The sequence below is a fragment of the Grampus griseus genome (assembly GCF_964374135.1).
Source record: "Grampus griseus genome assembly, chromosome: 14".
Classification (NCBI taxonomy): Eukaryota; Metazoa; Chordata; class Mammalia; order Artiodactyla; family Delphinidae; genus Grampus; species Grampus griseus.
In genome coordinates this window covers 55205850-55222904 of record NC_139008.1, presented here as the reverse complement: position 1 = coordinate 55222904, position 17055 = coordinate 55205850, and the positions used below count along the sequence as shown (strand labels likewise).

General features: G+C 40.3%; 1 protein-coding gene across 1 annotated transcript in view; it reads right to left on the bottom strand.

The window, feature by feature from the left end:
- Positions 1–6258, bottom strand: part of FERMT1 (FERM domain containing kindlin 1) — a 66276-nt gene extending 60018 nt beyond the window's left edge. The window contains exons 1-2 of the mRNA XM_082671640.1: positions 6086–6258; positions 1024–1192 (exon numbers count right to left, since the gene is read on the bottom strand). Of these exons, the coding sequence (XP_082527766.1) occupies positions 1024–1174 (151 nt within the window). The 5' untranslated portion in view covers positions 1175–1192; positions 6086–6258. The remainder of the gene's footprint in view (positions 1–1023; positions 1193–6085) is intronic.
- Positions 6259–17055: the final 10797 nt, after the last annotated feature.

The window sequence follows — 17055 nt, the reverse complement described above, 5'->3', positions numbered from 1 at the left end:
GACAGGTACTATCTGTAAAAGCCCCCAAATGGAAACAACCCAAATATCTATCAACAGGTAAATGGATAAATTGTGGCATAGTCATACAATGGAATATTATACTGCAATGAGAATCAATGAACCCAAACTATATGCAATACCATGGTTAAATCTCACAGACATAATGTGGCAGGAAAGAAAGCAGATGCCTAAGAATTATACTTATATAAGTATAATTCCACTTATATGCAGTTTACTGTACAGTTTACTCCTATGGAGTAAGAATTCAGGACAGTGGTTACCCTTGGTGGGGCAGTGGCTGGGAGGGGTTAGGTGCGGGACTTGGGTGGGGGAACAGGTAATGTTCTCTTTCTTGATCTGGGTGGTGGTTATATGACTTTGTGAAAATTCACTGAACTGTACACTTATAATAAGTGCACTTTTCTGTACGTATATGATACTCCAATGAAAGCTTACTTAAAAATACTTTATATCATTAGTGTAAATGATAAGCTAACATCTGTGGTCTTAAGTAGAAGACAAAAAATAAATAAAAAGAAAATAGAACATTATTAAATTCTAGGTACCTCATGTTGACTCGTGATGTGAAGACTCTGACCCTGAAGACTTCTTTCCTTGTTTTAAACAGGGTAAGTAGCAAATGGTGGACAATGTTAAAAGACATATTGGCACCAGGCCGCCTGCATCTCGGAGCAATCAAGCATTAACAGAGAATCACACAATAATCTAAGGCCCCAGGTGTGGTCTAAAGTCACAAGGGAAGGGGTCCTGTTCTTGTGCAAATAGGTTTTTACACCTACTGGGGAGCTTTCGTTTGCCACCAAAGACTCAAATTTTCACATTGGGGGTCAGGGGGTGGTTTGGGCTCCTTCAGGCATTTCTCTTCCTCTTGCAGGCAGGGACCATTACAAGATGGATGATCAAAAAAATTTAGATGGTCAGACAATCCAGTTCAGCCATTTAGTGGTGATGCAACAGAGAGGGTTTCAAATGTAGAGAAACCATAAAGAAGCAGCAACTTACTGATCTGTTCCACTAACTTGAGCATCACTCCCCCAATGTGCAGGTCTCCAGACACTCTCAGTGTGATATCCTTCTGCTCCTCTTCATTTGGATGGTCAACTTGGATCACGAGCTCCCAAGAAGCAGACGCAAAGTCACTGGATGAGAGCATTGTGGCAAATGCAGGTGTCTTTGCGTAAAAAGGCAGATAGATCAGAAGGAGGGTGGGACTCGCCAAGCAGACCTTGCAGAGCAAAACATTTTTTCCCCCATTTTAGCCCCCCTTCAAAAATGCCACAGGGTTCCTGATATTAAATTCAGCATCTTAACTTTAAAGAGAAAAAGTCTTATAAAATTATCTCAGGCCTTCTAAATTTATGTACTTCACTTTTCCACCCTCCCAGGTCCACCTGGCTATTTTCTGTGCCTGCCCAGTGCATCCATCCCTCTCTACTGACTCTTCTTGACCTTCTCTGAACTACTTTAGCAATAGGTAACAAATCATGGCAATCCTTGACACTTAAAAAAAATCAACTTTATTGAAGTATAATTTGTATACAATAAAATGCATTGAATTTAAATGTACACTTTGATGTATTTTGTTGTATGCAAATTATACCTCAGTAGAACTGATTTTAAAAAAGGAAATTAAAATCTTTACCTTGGTACTTCCCTGGTGGTGCAGTGGTTAAGACTCAGTGCTCCCAGTGCAGGGGGCCAGGGTTCGATCCCTGGTCAGGGAACTAGATCTCACATGCAAGCCACAATGAGTTTGTATGCTACAACTAAGGAGCCAGCAAGCTGTAACTAAGGAGCCCTTGAGCCACAACTAAGGAGCCTGTCTGCTACAACTAAGACCCAGCCCAACCAAATAAATAAATATTAAAAAAAATTTATCTCTAATGTATATACATATGTATTATTACATTCCTCCCACAAATACTGATGACATCTTCTGGTATGAAAATTCAAAAAATAAAAATAGAGCAAAACCGTTTCTTTTTTAGTCATATAGCATAGTTTTATCTTAAGCACATAGAGATGCAGGTCATTAGTTATTGCCACATATTTGATTTACTTGAATAACTGTTTTATATCATATAGAGGTTGATAAACAAGTGCATCAATTAAGTTTTTGGACACACCTTTAGCAACAGATTTAAAACAGGAGTGACAGACATTCAAACCCACTCTTCAAAGTACAGTTAGGGGTGAGAACTTCAAACCCATAGTGTTCTCCTCGTTGGAGGAACTATGATGAAAGAAGCTAAGCAGTATCAGAACTGAGTGTTCTGGGGTAATAGGAACACTGGGATCCAAATTGGCAGAACTTAAAAATGTCAGCTCTCTCTTAAATAGAAAGCAAATGATACTACCTCTCTTGGCTATCTTAAGATTTAAAATAAAAATCAGTCATTTAAGTGATAACAAGTGTTTTTCATTTTTCCAGGTAAAGACAGCTTATGAGAAATCTATGTTTTCATAAGGCCTGTTTTTGAGAAACATCTGTGCATGCAAACGGCCCAGGAAAGGGCTTCTCTAATGGAAAGTGCACATGAACCCTGAGAACCTTATTAATATGCAGATCCTATTCAGCAGGATCTTATTAACATGCAGGTTCTAGTCAGCAGGTCTGGGGTGGATGTGGAAACCCTGCATTCATAACAAGCTCCAGCTAATGCTGGTCTTCCTCTCACACCCTCAAATTGCAATAGCTACTTGAAAAATTAGCTCCAGGACTCATTTCCTCCCTTCAAACTAACTAGATCACTTATTAAGCCAGGTCTATGGTGACCTCTGAGAAGGTCTGCAGAAAGTGGGCATAGAGGGAACGTACCTTAACATAATAAAGGCCATATATGATGAACCCACAGCTAAAATCATACCCAATGTTGAAAAGCTGAAAGTATTTCCCTCTAAGATCAGGAACAAGACAAGGATGCCCACTCTAGCCACTTTTATACAACATAGTATTGGAAGACCTAGCTACATCAATCAGACAAGATAAAGAAATAAAAGGAAGCTAAATTGGAAAGGAAGCAATAAAACTGTCACTGTTTGCAGATGACATGATACTATACATAAAAAAATCCTAAAGATGCCACCAGAAAACTACTAGAGCTCATCAATGAATTCAGTAATGTTGCAGACCACAAAATATATATACAGTAATCTGCTGCACTTCTATACACGAACAATGAATTATCAGAGAAATTAAGGAAACAATCATATTTACCACTACATCAAAAAGAATAAAATACCTAGTAATAAACCAACTTAAGGAGGTAAAAGATCTATACGTGGAAAACTATAAGACACTGAAGAAAGAAATTGAAGACAACACAAACAGATGGAAAGATATACCATATTCATGGATTAGAAGAATTAGTATTGTTAAAATGACCATACTACCCAAGGCAATCTACAGAGTCAATGCAATCTCTATCAAAATAGCAACAGCATTTTTCACAGAACTAGAACAAATAATTTTAAAATTTGTATGGAAACATGAAAGACCCCGAATAGCCAAAATGATCTTGAAAAAGAAGAGAGCTGGAGGAATCATGCTCTCTGACTTCAGACTATACTACAAAGTTACAGTAATTGAAACAGTATGGGACTGGCACAAAAACAGACACATAGATCAATGGAATAGAACAGAGAGCCCAAAAATAAACCCACACACTTGTCAATTAATCCACAACAAGGGAGGCAAGAATATACAATGGAGAAAAAACAGTCTCTTCAATAAGTGGTGCTGGGAAAACTGGACAGCTACATGTAAAAGAATGAAATTAGAACACTCTCTAACAACATATACAAAAATAAACTCAAAATGGATTAAAGACCTAAATATAATCAGAAACCATAAAACTAGAAGAAACCATAGGCAGAACACTCCTTGACTTGAATTGTAGCAATATTTTTTTTGATCTGTCTCCTAAAGCAAATGAAATAAAAGCAAAAATAAACAAATGGGACCTAATTAGACTTAAAAGCTTTTGTATAGCAAAGGAAACCATAAACAAAATGAAAAGACAACCTATGGAATGGGAGAAAATATTTGTAAAAGATGCGAAAGACAAGGGGTTAATTTCCAAAATATACAAACAGCTTATACAGCTCAAGTAAAAAACAAAAGCAAAAACAACACAGCCCATTAAAAAAATGGGCAGAAGACCTAAATAGACATTTCTCCAAAGCAGACATATAGATGGCCAACAGGCCCAGGAAAAGATGCTCTACATGTTAATCATCAGGAAAATGCAAATTAAAACCACAGTGAGATATTGCCTCATACCTGTCAGAATGGCTATTATCAAAAAGACTACATATAACAAATGTTGGCAAGGATGTGGAGAAAAGGGAACCCTCCTACACAGTTGGTGGGAATGTAAATTGGTGTAGCCACTCTGGAAAACAGTATGGCGGTTTCTCGAAAAACTAAAAATAGAACTACCACATGACGCAGCAATAACACTCCTGTGTATATATCAGAAATAAAACAAAACAAAACAAAACAAAACAAAACAACTGAAAACACCAATTAGAAAAGATACATGCACTCCAATGTTCGTAGCATCATTATTTACAATAGATATGGAAGCAACTTAAGTGTCCATCAACAGATGAGTGGACAAGATGTGGAATGGAATATTAGCCATAAAAAAATAATGAAATTTTGCCGTTTGCAACAGCATGGATGGACTTGGAGGGTATTATGCTGAGTGAAATAAGTCAGACAGAGAAATACAAATACTGTACAATATCACTTATATGTGGAATCTAAAAAAATAAAACAAACTAGTGAATATAACAAAAAGGAAACAGACTCACAGATATAGAGAACAAACTAGTGGTTACCAGTGGGGAGAGGAAAGGGGGGAGGGGCAAGATAGGGGTAGGAAATTGAGGTACAAACTATTATGTATAAAATAAATAAGCAGCCAAAACTAACACAACATTGTAAAGCAATTTTACTCCAATAAAAAAAATTAAAAAAAAATAAAATAAGCTACAAGGATATATTGTACAACTCTTAAAACTCTGAGCTAAACTCTCAGTACCTTCACTAAGCATTCCTACTAACATAAATCTTTCCCAGTGAGGACACAATAAAGATAACTCTTTCATAGACAAACTCATAACACGCCATTGAAGTATTTGACTTTAAGATCCTTACAATTTCTAAAATGCTATGATTTGAGGCTCTGTTATTTAAAATGTTTTGTACATAAAGAAAATAACCTTACTTTTAAGGTGACCCTTACTGCTTGTTTCGTGAGCAATCAGACAGAGGGTTTTTTCTTTTCCTAACCTGGGCAATCAAAACACTTCTCATTTAGGCAATAAATGGTGATTCCCTTACAACGAAATTCTGGCTAAAATTAGGCAATCTGGTTTCCCCACATTCCTCTCCTATCTTTTCTGCGCCTTTTTGAGCGAACTTCTCACGTTCAGCAAGCTGTTACTTGTTGAGGAAAGCACATCTAAGTTAAAGACAAGAACAAGAAGCAAAGCGCACCACCAGACCTGCCTTCCTCTGGGGAAGCCCAGTTGCCCACTTCCTCGGGTCCTTTACAGAAAACTCAATCAAGAAAGACAGACAGACGCAGGCAGGCAGACAGAGAGAAAGATGGGGGGAAATAGACCCAACGCTTCCCCTGGAAGATCAGAGAGTGAGTGGGTCCGAAGGCCTCTGGCCTGTCTTTTGCCAGCTCTGCAGGGTCCTGGGGCCCAGGGGAGTGTGGTGGGTGGGTAAAAACCTGCCCCCTACCCCCCATAAAGGCCTCTGGCCTGTCTTTTGCCAACTCTGCAGGGTCTTGGGGCCCAGGGGAGTGTGGTGGGTGGGCATAAACCTGCCCCCTACCCCCCCCCCCCCCCGCGGCTGGACGGACAGTTTACTTTGCGCAGCCAGATACGCAAGGACGGAGAAGATGGTCACAAGCCGAGGACGCGGTTTTTAATTCAGCAGCCATTTAAGTGCAAGGGGCTGTAGAAAGGCAGGGGCGGGGGTCTCGGGAACCTTTGGCGCCCATCGCAGCCTCCCCTCCCAGCCTGGTCCCGGCCCCTCGCCACCCACCTCCTTTCCGGAGCCTGCGGCGTGCGGAGTCGCTGCCCCCTGGAGACCCGGCCAGAGGCCACTGCGGCCGAGCCAGGGGCGCGCGGTGGCGGCAGCTGCTCCGCGAGGTTCGGCTGGCGAGGGCTGCGCGCGGACCTGCCACCTAGACAGGCACCCGCCCCCGCCGCCCAGTCTCCGCCCCGCGCGGGCCCCGGGGCAAGGCCGGCCAGCACAGCGGGCAGGCGGCTGCACGCCCAGCCCCCGCCTGCCAGGTCCCGCTGCCCTAGGAGGAGGCGCTCCGCAGACTTCACGGGCAAAGGGTGGTCGCCCGGCTACCGCGCGGCGAGAGGGCGGGGAGAACCCGGCGGAGGCTCAGCCCCGTGCCCCTCTTGCGACCTCTCATCCTGCCCACCCTCCCTTAGACCGCCTCCAGTTTCCCGGTTCCCAGAGGCCCGCCCAGTACTAGCCCGGTGATTAAGGTCCTGCTACTTCCCCGCCCTCAGGGTGTACCAGTCACTCACACTCCGGGGTGCGTCCACGCGCCAGGAGCCCCGGCTTCAGGCGGGAACAACCGCCTCCCCTCTAGAGAGCCTGGAGGACCTGTGGTCGCCAGGTGGAAGAAACAAAAGCGGTTCATCTCTGAGTAAGAGGGTGGTGTAAACCCCTGAGAAGGGTGAGGCACCCCAAACATGCACGATGGAAGACCCTGGGGGAACCCTAGGCCCCGCCCCTCGCGGAAGTCTGGGTGGCTCACCTAACATTCACCACCCAGCGCTCCGCTCACCCTCCTGTGGGATTCATCCGAAGAGAGCAGGAAGGGTGGGTGACCTTGGGGAAGTTACACAACCTCTCCAAGTCTCCTTCGCCCAAATTACACACTTTTGTTGAGTGTTTACTATGCACCAGGCCTGGGGTTGAGCTTTGAGGATACAGTCAGTGGTTATAAAATAGACAGGAAATTATAGTTTTCTCATCTGTAAAATGGGTAAAGGGATGGAATTCCCACCACCAGAACTGCATTCAGTCCATGGAGGAGTTTTATGCAGTATAATAGTCTTTAGCGATTTTTGTCAAGTACATAAAGCTTTTGATAACTTAAATATTAATTTAAGATGTTGTAAAATTTAGAAATGGAATCTTTGTTTTGCTTGGACATTACCATATTCAGCCATTATTATGTTTTGAAAGTACTTTACATTTAATTTTAAAAGGTCAGTTGAACAACCGTCAGCAAATATGGAATTTTATAATTAAAATGATTAAAAAATTTGAAACTGAATTTCCTAATTTGGTAGTTTGTCAACGATAGGAAGGTGGTCAGCTGTCTTCTGATCTGACTTCCCCACATGCCTAATACCGACTGAGCAAATATGCACTTATTTGGGGCAGAAAGTGTCTAAGACTTGCTTTCTGGAGACTGTGCATGGTTGATTAGACCATAGACTGTCTTCAGGATCTTGGATATGATCAGGAAGCAGTAACGGCTTTCTTTACGCCAAATTGGTTTTCCATTTTAGTTGAAAATATCTGGATTGCGCTAAAGAATTTAACTGGTTTTAAGCTTTCTGCTTGGCCTAAATTCTTTTTTAAGCCTTTTAATGGAAATATTATATATTTATATGCAAGAACACAAATCATAAATATACAGCTGGTGAATTTCACATACTGAACACACCTGTGTTGTAATGAAATTCCGATCAAGAAACAGGACATTGCCAGTCCCCAGAAGCCCCCTAATCCCACCTTTTAGTTACTACCACCCCTCACCAAGAGTAACCATTATCCTGACTTCTAATCCTCAGGTGGGTTTTGCTGATGTTTGTACCATACATAAATGGAGTTGGATGATGTATGCTATTTTGTGTCTGGTTTCTTTTGTTCAGCATTATATTTTTTAGTTTCATCCATATTGAATGTCCTAGGCTTTTTTTTTACTACCTAGTTATTATTGTGATGCAGGTCCAACTCATCCCCTAAGGTTCTAGTTTAGAAGTGTATTAAAAAGTATATTCTGGACTTCAAAATTTCATACATATATAAACAAGCAATACTCACCGTAATCCCTCTTAAAAAACAAGCAGAATCAACATTTTGAGTCTGTTATTTAATCCATACATACTCATCAAGCAATGAATAAGCTTATTTATTCATTCAGCCACTGTATAACTGTGAGCTAGACACCAAAACAAGTGCTGAGAATGCTCAGATTAGGCACAGACTTTATCTTCGTATCATAATATGATACGAAGGAATACAGAGGAGGGATGTGTACCTCTCCCAGGTGTGTACCTCTCCCAGTTGTGTGGTGTGGTGGGGAGTATGAGAAAAGGCTTCAGAGAGGAGATGGGTTTTGAGATGGAATTGGAAGATTTAGTTGCCTACAATAAACTGTAGTCTCTAGAAAAATGTTTTAAGGTATTTTTTAGTTAGCAGATAGTTATTGTACTTCAAGAGATGTATTTCCTGATCTTAAAAATTTCCATGTTCATGGTGCAAATAGTGAAACAATAACTATTATCAGATACTTATATATGGCAAAGCTGGCCTGAGAATCATTACCCTCAATAGGTAAGTTAGTCATGTTTGCATTATCATGTGGGATATGAGTGTGTAACAGAAAAGAACAAACCTGAAATGTACATGATAGCCCATTCTCAAGGCTCTGCCTCCCTTTAAAGATATAACACTTCTCATTCATGTAGAGATAAAATGTTGTGGAACAGAGGTTTACAGGAACCTTGTTGGAGGTTTACAGGAACATGGTGACCTGACTTACATGGATAGCTGCAAGCACAAAGGATTCCAGCACCAAGAAGTTTGAAACAACCAGCCACACTGCTCCTCTTTTACTGTAAAAAAAGCCTGAATTCTAACTCCAGGAAGATGGTTCTTTGGGACACTAGTATACCATCTTCTTAGTCTGCTGGATTTCTAAGTAAATTCGCTATTCCTTGCACCAATAGCTTGTTTCTCGATTTATTGGCCTGTCATATGGCGAGCAGTATGAGCTTGGTAATAAGTACATTGGAGTGGATGAGAGATGTGTCCATGTTCTTAATCGCTGAACAGAAAAGGGAAATACAGCAGTAGAGGGCCTTTGACCATCCTGGCTACTTCAACCTGTGAAGCACAAGTGACTTTCTTCCTCTAACACCTTTCTACTTCCACCACATGAGCCCTCAAAGTTTAAAAAATTCTTTATAATTAACTTAGAGAGAATGAGAAAGCTGCTAGAAGGAGAAAAGAGGTGTTTTTTCTGGGTTGATGCTTTTATTTGACAAAACAAATAGGCCGTTACCCAATGTAAACTTCTGTGTTGTGCATTCAGCTTATAAACATTCTGCAAGTCTGGCAACTAAGAAATGACAAGAGTCACCGAAAATGTATTTTTGTTTGCACTGAGTCCTTGGGACTCAGCAGTTGTGTTCATGTTTGTGGACAACACGTTCTATTGAGTGCAAAGAAGCAGAATGTGCCTATTATAGCTACACCCTCCTTTCCAGCTGTACAAATAATGAGCACTTTCTATGCCCAGGCAAGTTCTAAAATGTTCTCCCTGACAGGGTAAAGAGGTGTGTCTTGATGTATCGACAGGCACTGGATGAAGAAGTGTGAGGAAGAGCAAAGGAGGCCTTGCTCCCTGCTGTTGAGAGTGAGAGGAGCAAGAAAGATGGTGCCTCCCTCCCTCCCTTCCCCTCCTTCTTTCTTTCTTCTTCCTTCCTTAGCATCCATCTCAATCAAAGGGTACAAAAGAATATACACTGATAATTAAGTCTTCGTCCTCTTCTGATAATGAAGTTCCCTTCCCCGGAGAAAACTGTTACTATTTCCTCTTGAACCTTCCAGAGATAGTCTTTGTGCATAGACTATTTAACTTTTATATGGTAGTATTCTATACATATATTTTTCTGTGTTTTGTTTTCTCACTTTAAAATATCTTAGTTATCGTAGTGGACATCATTCATATTCATGGCTGCCTACCACCCTTGGAAAGTCCTCTTTACATATTTGTAGAAATTCTTATGTTATTATTTCAGTCTAGAAATCGGAGCTCAAATTATCAACCTCCCTTGCGGCTAGGGCACAGGCCTATGACCTACACCCTTTCGCTCGGGCACACATAGACATAACTTTAATTTGGAAGTGAGTGAGATGCAAAGACAAGATGTCCCTGAGGTTTCCATCTGATAATCATAGGCAAGAATCATTGATGGATTATAAAATGAGTAAAAGTATGTTGAGAAACAGGATATTTGTAGTCTCAGAATATCTCCCTACAAAGTATTTGTCAATTACATAGGGAAAGATACATGGTAACTTCAGAGTGGAGAAAACTGGCAGTTATCACCTTAATCAAGTGATCAAAATGAACATCATCTGTAATAATGCATATTGACCTCACACACCTGAGAAGACACAGCATCACTTCTGTAGTATTCTTGCCCAAAATATACAACCTCAATTTAATCATGAGAAAATGTCAAACCCAAATTGGAAGATAGTTTATGAAATAAGTAGTTAATATTCTTCAGAAGTGAGAATGAGAGACAGAAAAACTGAGAGACTGTGTCAGATCAGAGGAGACTCAAGTGACAACTAAATGCCATGTGCGATCCTGGATTTAGTCCTCGAATGGAGAGCGGACATCGGTGGGGAAGGCCTGTGAAATGTGAACAGGGCAGTAGGTTAGTTAATAGTATTATTTCAATACTAATTTCCTGGTTTCCATAAGTGTATTGTGGTTATGTACAAGGGTAGACAAGTTCTCTGTGTACCATTTTTGCAACTTTACTATAAGTCTAAAATTATTCAAAGTGAGGAGGAGGAGGAAGGTGGTGGCAGGAGCATGCTCTGACCCTGAAGCAACTAACTAAGAGGATAAGGAGGGTTCAGGGTTCTGGATTCAGCTATGACCTCCAGTGAGCAGGGGGAGAAAAGTCCATGTACAGATGGTTGTTTGTTGTAACCCAGAGTTTTCAAACTGGCTTGAGGTTTGGAGCCCATGTCTGGTATTTTTACCCCGGCAGTGAATTTATAGCATGATGGTTCAGGACTTAAAAACTGACAAATTTGGGTTCACCTGTTGGTACTGCTGACAGAACAGATCAGAGGGCTTGGGCATGTTTTAATCTGGATCTCTGACGAAACTGAGATCTGTCTGATCTCAGTTTCTGGTTCTGTAAAATGGGAGTAATTATACCCATCTCGTAAGGTGCTGTGAAATGAGAGAATGTTCCTGAAGCACAGAGCACAGAGCCTGAAACATGGAAAATGTTCAATAACTTTATTTATTACTAGAGTAATAAGTAAATAAGAAAGAGTGGGGGTGTTCTCTGGGAAAGAGGAGGAATTGGAGACTTTGAGGCTGTTGCATTTCATCCCAGTGAGGTAAGACTGTGCTCACCTCTCCTCCTTTCTTGCTCAGAGGTAAGGGACCAAAGAAGGGGAGGAACTGTCACTTAGGTGAACCCGTAGGAATTTATTAACTTTTTCAGACTGCACCACAGGGAAAATGTGACAGTTTACACCCAGGTTAGCAGGAAAAGGTTCACAGTGAGCTCTTTCCAAATCCCAATGCAGGTGTAAGGTGGTCTAGAAATATTGGAATGATTTCTGTCCTGCTTTCTTGTAATATATGTTCAATAAACACTAGCTATTATTATAGTAGCAGGTATGATTTTGAAAAATCCAGAATGCTGAGTGTGAGAACGGTCATGGTCCTTTATTTTTCTAAATATAACTTCATATTTCGATTTTTGGTTAAAAATAGTTGATTGAAAACTCATACTTATCTTTCCTTCCTATTGACTCCCTGCTAAAATTATAGTATAGGAATAAAAAGGTATAAACCTACAATGACAAAGGTTAACAGGAGAAAGGCCATCAGCCAATAAGAGATTTCAAGATTTCCTAGAAGATAGAAAATTGAAGACAAAATGGTTAGTAATGAAGCAGAGTAGTGAAATCCATAGTCTAGGAGTGAAAATGGGAATGTAACTGAGGCTTTCCAGAATATTCTCAGAGAAACTCAAGTCCTGGAAATATCAGGTGTGACAGACAGTGGATATGAAATGTGTTGTCAAAAACAAGGGAATGAATAGAAAGTCTCTATAAAGAATAGTCAGTCCCCTCACTGTCACATTCAGGGTGAATATATGGCTGCCAGATCTCCACCCTGCGGGCCCAAATCCAGAGGGCTCTGGTCCTTAGAAGTTAAATGTTTCCGGGATTCCCTGGTGGTGCAGTGATTAAGAATCCACCTGCCAATGCAGCGGACACAGGTTCGAGCCCTGCTCCGGGAAGATCTCACATGAAGTGGAGCAACTAAGCCCATGCGCCACAACTACTGAGCCTGCGTTCTAGAGCCTGTGAGACACAACTACTGAGCCCGAGTGCCACAACTACTGAAGCCCGCGCACCTAGAGCCTGTGCTCTGCAACAAGAGAAACCACCCAATGAGAAGCCCGCGCACCACAGCGAAGAGGAGCTCCCGCTCGCCGCAACTAGAGAAAAGCCCGCGTGCAGCAACAAAGACCCAAGGCAGCCAAAACTAAAATAAATAAATTTATTAAAAAAAAAAAGTTAAATGTTTCCTTTGAAAACGTTACTTGGTATTAAGGCCAACTCCCCACTCAATTACCCTAAATCAAAGCGTATCAGTGAAACCTCCCAAATAGATCAAAAAAACTATATCCTCATTCTCAAATGCTATCAAACATTTAAGGAAATCCCCCAATATAAGAGAGAAACAAACTTTTAAAAATCCTTATTTTATTTTATTTATTTTTTCCAGTTTTATTGAAATAATTGACATGAGAAAATTTAACACAAAAAAATGAGTAAAAGGATAAGAAACCTAGAGGGTCAATACAAGAGAAGAGCAAAAATACAGTGGGGTAAATTATCACAGAAATAATGTGAGAAACTGCCCAGAAATGTGGAACATGAACCTCCAGTTTAAAGGGTTTACTGGATACCCATCAAATAAATAAGAGATAGCTACACCAAAGTACAGCATTATGAAATGAAGATCACTGTGGAAATATAAAAAACCTAAAAGCTTTTAGGAAGAAAAAACAGCTTATCTACAAAAGAACCCAAATGAACACTCTATACCCAGTCAGACCATCAATCAAATATGTTTCAGACATGCTAGGACTAAGAAAATTTAATTCTCACAAAACCTGTCTTAGAAACATTCTCAAAATGAGCTCTAGAAAACAAGGAAGTGAATCAAGAGAGAGGAAGACCTAGGATGCAGGAAACAGTAGATCCAATCCAGAAAAGCAAAGGAGAATTGACTGCCCTGGGAGGAGTTCTCTGGGGCAAAAGAAGACATCGTAGAATATCTGATGTTATGAGAAATTCGGAAAAAGATTTGGGATATGGTAAAGAAAAGTAGGGCAAAAAAAAAATAAACTCATTTAGAAAATTCAGGAAAGTAAATGGACATGAAAAAGGAAATATAACTTTTTCAATTTAAAAACTTAATCTATAAACAAAGCAAATAAGACTTAATTATAGTTATGAAACAGAATGTAAACATTGTCAGTGTGATATAATAAGAAAGATATTTGGTCTTTATCCGGTTCCTGACACACAGTTATTAAAACCCTTGGAATTTCCTGAGTGATAAGGGTGACAGGAGTGTCTTTCATTGTAACTGGTGGCTCTTGGCAGGGCCCTGGATAGCCTCAGGCTGGGGGCTGCTTGCCAGAAAGACCAGGCCTTGATTAAAATCTTGGAACTTTCAGTACTACCCTCTAATCATTAGGAGCCGGAGTTTGAGTTAATCACTAACTGCCACAATCATGCCTATGTATTGAAACCTCCATAAAAACCCTTCAGTGATGGGTTTTGGAGAACTTCTGAATTGGTGAACACATCCACATGCTAGGAGGGTGGTGCACCCCAATTCCACAGGGACAGAGGCCCCTGCACTTGCCATCCTTCTGGACCTCATGCTCCGTACTTCTTTATCTGCATGTTCATTTGTATCCTTTCTTATTAACTGGAGTAGTAAGTACAGCGTTTTTTCTGAGTTCTGTGAGTCATTCTAGCAAATTATTGGGCACTGAGGGAGGGGGATTGTGGGAACCCATGACTTTGTAACCAAGTCAGACAGAGTACAGGTAACTTGGGGATGCAATTCTTGGAACTGGCATCTGAAGTGAGGGCAGTCTTGTGGGACTGAGTTCTTAAACCTGTGGGGTCTGCTGCTACTCCAGGTGGCCAGTGTCAGAATTGTACTGACTTGAAGAACACCCAATTTATGTCAGAGAATTTAGAGAATCGGTTGGGGTAAAAGCCCTCCAGTCAACATCAACAATGCAAAAATAAATGCACAGGTGACAGAATTTGAGGGTGGAAGAAAGAAAGAATAGATGAAGGCAAATGTTAGAGGTGCTAAAAGCCTCATGTTACATTGTGGGATGCCAGAGATATGGTTGATAAGCAAGTAATCAAGGTTTTAGTATATTACTTGAAGTAACAAAAGTAACCCAGAGAAGAACTAAAATAAAAATAAGTCTAAATATAACTGTATTGGGAGGTGGGAGTTTTATAAGAGAACTTAATACTCATCTATTACACGTGGAAGTCCACAGATGATGTCTAAAATTGGTAAATTGAGAATTAGTAGTAGAAACATATTATATACAGTTGATTCTTATTATTCATGGGAATTATGTTCTATAAAGTTGCCATGAACACTGAATTAGCCAATAACGAACCATTGCTCCTAGGGAAAATATGTGCAGACACACACACACACACACACACACACACACATACATATCTCACATAGATCATAATCTTAAATTTAAAAACAACTCATCCTTGTAGATCCTATTTTTAAAAATTTTCTGAAGTTCAGAAGTGTTAAGTGACTAACCCTAGGCTGCTCCACTAATAGATGCCAGAGTTAAGATTCATACTACATCCAAGTGACCCCAGAGCTGGAGCTTTTTGCAGGACACTGCACTGCCCACTGATCTCCATCCTCTTGTCATCTCTGTAGTGGAAGAAATTTTCACATATTGAAGTACGGGGAAATCATTCTGGCTTATAAATGATTTAGCTTAAACTTTATGCTAAACTATCGATAAAACAGCCTGTTTGTGGTCTACCAAACATCTGCTTTAATCATTAAAGGGTGCATTGATTAGAAGAATGTCCATATTAAAAATAAAGATTAAATGCCTCCTTTCCTGGGATGGCAGTGCTGGTATTCCTTCGATGATAAGACGCCCTTCCCAGGTGCCAAGGACTTATTGACTCGCTGTGTATGTGCTGTGCTGATCTGTTTAGTTTTGAAACCTTGAAAGAATGTATGCCTGACTTGTTTGATGTTCTTTGTTCTGACAAGATGTAAAAGTGCTGAAAACCATGCTTCTCCAGAGTGGTTTCTCAGAGTTATTGGAGAGGTTATCTCCCCAACTATTGTCCTCAATTTGGGCCAAATAAAACACTTTTCTATTCCTATTATAGATTGTTTATTGATTATTTCCAATGACATTGTTTGGCATAGCCCATAGCATGTCAGAGAAACCCACCTGAAATCGCCTGGAGTCTACTTTGGACCAGCGCTTGGTACAAAGAACGGGCCCCGTGAGCCCCTCCAGCTTCACAGCACCTTTCAGGTGCTTCAGTGAGTTTTTCCTGATATCTGGGTCTCCTTGCATTAAGTGACAGTCCATGAATTTTATTTGAGCTGTTTGTTATCTTAAGACTTGGAGTCTTAAGATAACAAACCAGTACATTTCCTAGTGGAAGGAACCTAGGGGAAAGTTACTAGGCAGAGAACCTAGAGGGAATTTCCAGGCAGGAAAAGCCTAGAAGGAACTTTGGAGTGAACTGAGTTGGCTGACCTCTTTTTAAAAAGTGGCATATTGGAAATATTTGTCCTTTATAGTAAAATGAAACTAAAAAAAACAAAACTAAGGGCGGGAAATTGTGCTTTTAATGCCTACCAGCTCCTGGACAGGAAGCCACCCACTGGAACTCCAGTTAGGTTCATGTACAATTGGTACAGAGCTAATACTTGCAAGTACTTATCTAGCCCTACAATGGCCAGGATGGGACACTTTTGAAATTCCAAAACTGTTTTTTTGTGTGCACAGTTAGAATAAGCTGCCTTGATAAAACATCTTTTTAAAATTCTGACCCTGAGAGAACAAAAGCACTCCTAGGAGAATATTGGAAATTATAACTCTTATCATGTCCTTGAAATGTAAACATAGCCCACATTGCCTGAGACTACAGCCCTGGCTCAATTAGTAGAACCTAAAACTTAAAAAAAAAAAAAAAGGGAAAAGAGGCCTTTTAAAACTCAAGCAGGAAAACTATGAGATCTCTGTGTCTAGCTGGATGTATGTATGTCTGTGTGCACATTATAAATATGATGTTTCTACCTCCAGATGATATAAAATTAATTTTAAAAGAGCTCTACTAGTTGACTTAAATATTAGCACTTACAGATCAATATTTCTTTTTTTTTTTTTTTTTTTTTTTGGCCGCCCTGCATAGCATGTGGGATCTTATTTCCCCAGCCAGGGATCGAACCCATGCCCCCTGCAGTGGAGCATGGTGTCCTAACCACTGGACTGTCAGGGAATTCCCAAATCAAATATTTCTTTTTATTTTTTATTTTTAAAACTTTTATTAGGGTATAGTTGCTTTACAATGTTGTGTTAGTTTCTGTTGTACAGCGAAATGAATCAGCTATATGTATACATATAACCCCTCTTTTTTGGATTTCCTTCCCATTTAGGTCACCAGAGAGCACTGAGTAGAGTTCCCTGTGCTATACAGTAGGTTCTCATTAGTTATGTATTTTATGCTTAGTATCAATAGTGGATATATGTCAATCCCAATCTCCCAATTCATCCCACCCCCTTTTCCCCCTTGGTGTCCATACATTTATTTCATACATGTGTCTCTATTTCTGCTTTGCAAATAGGTTCATATGTACCATTTTTCTAGATTCCACA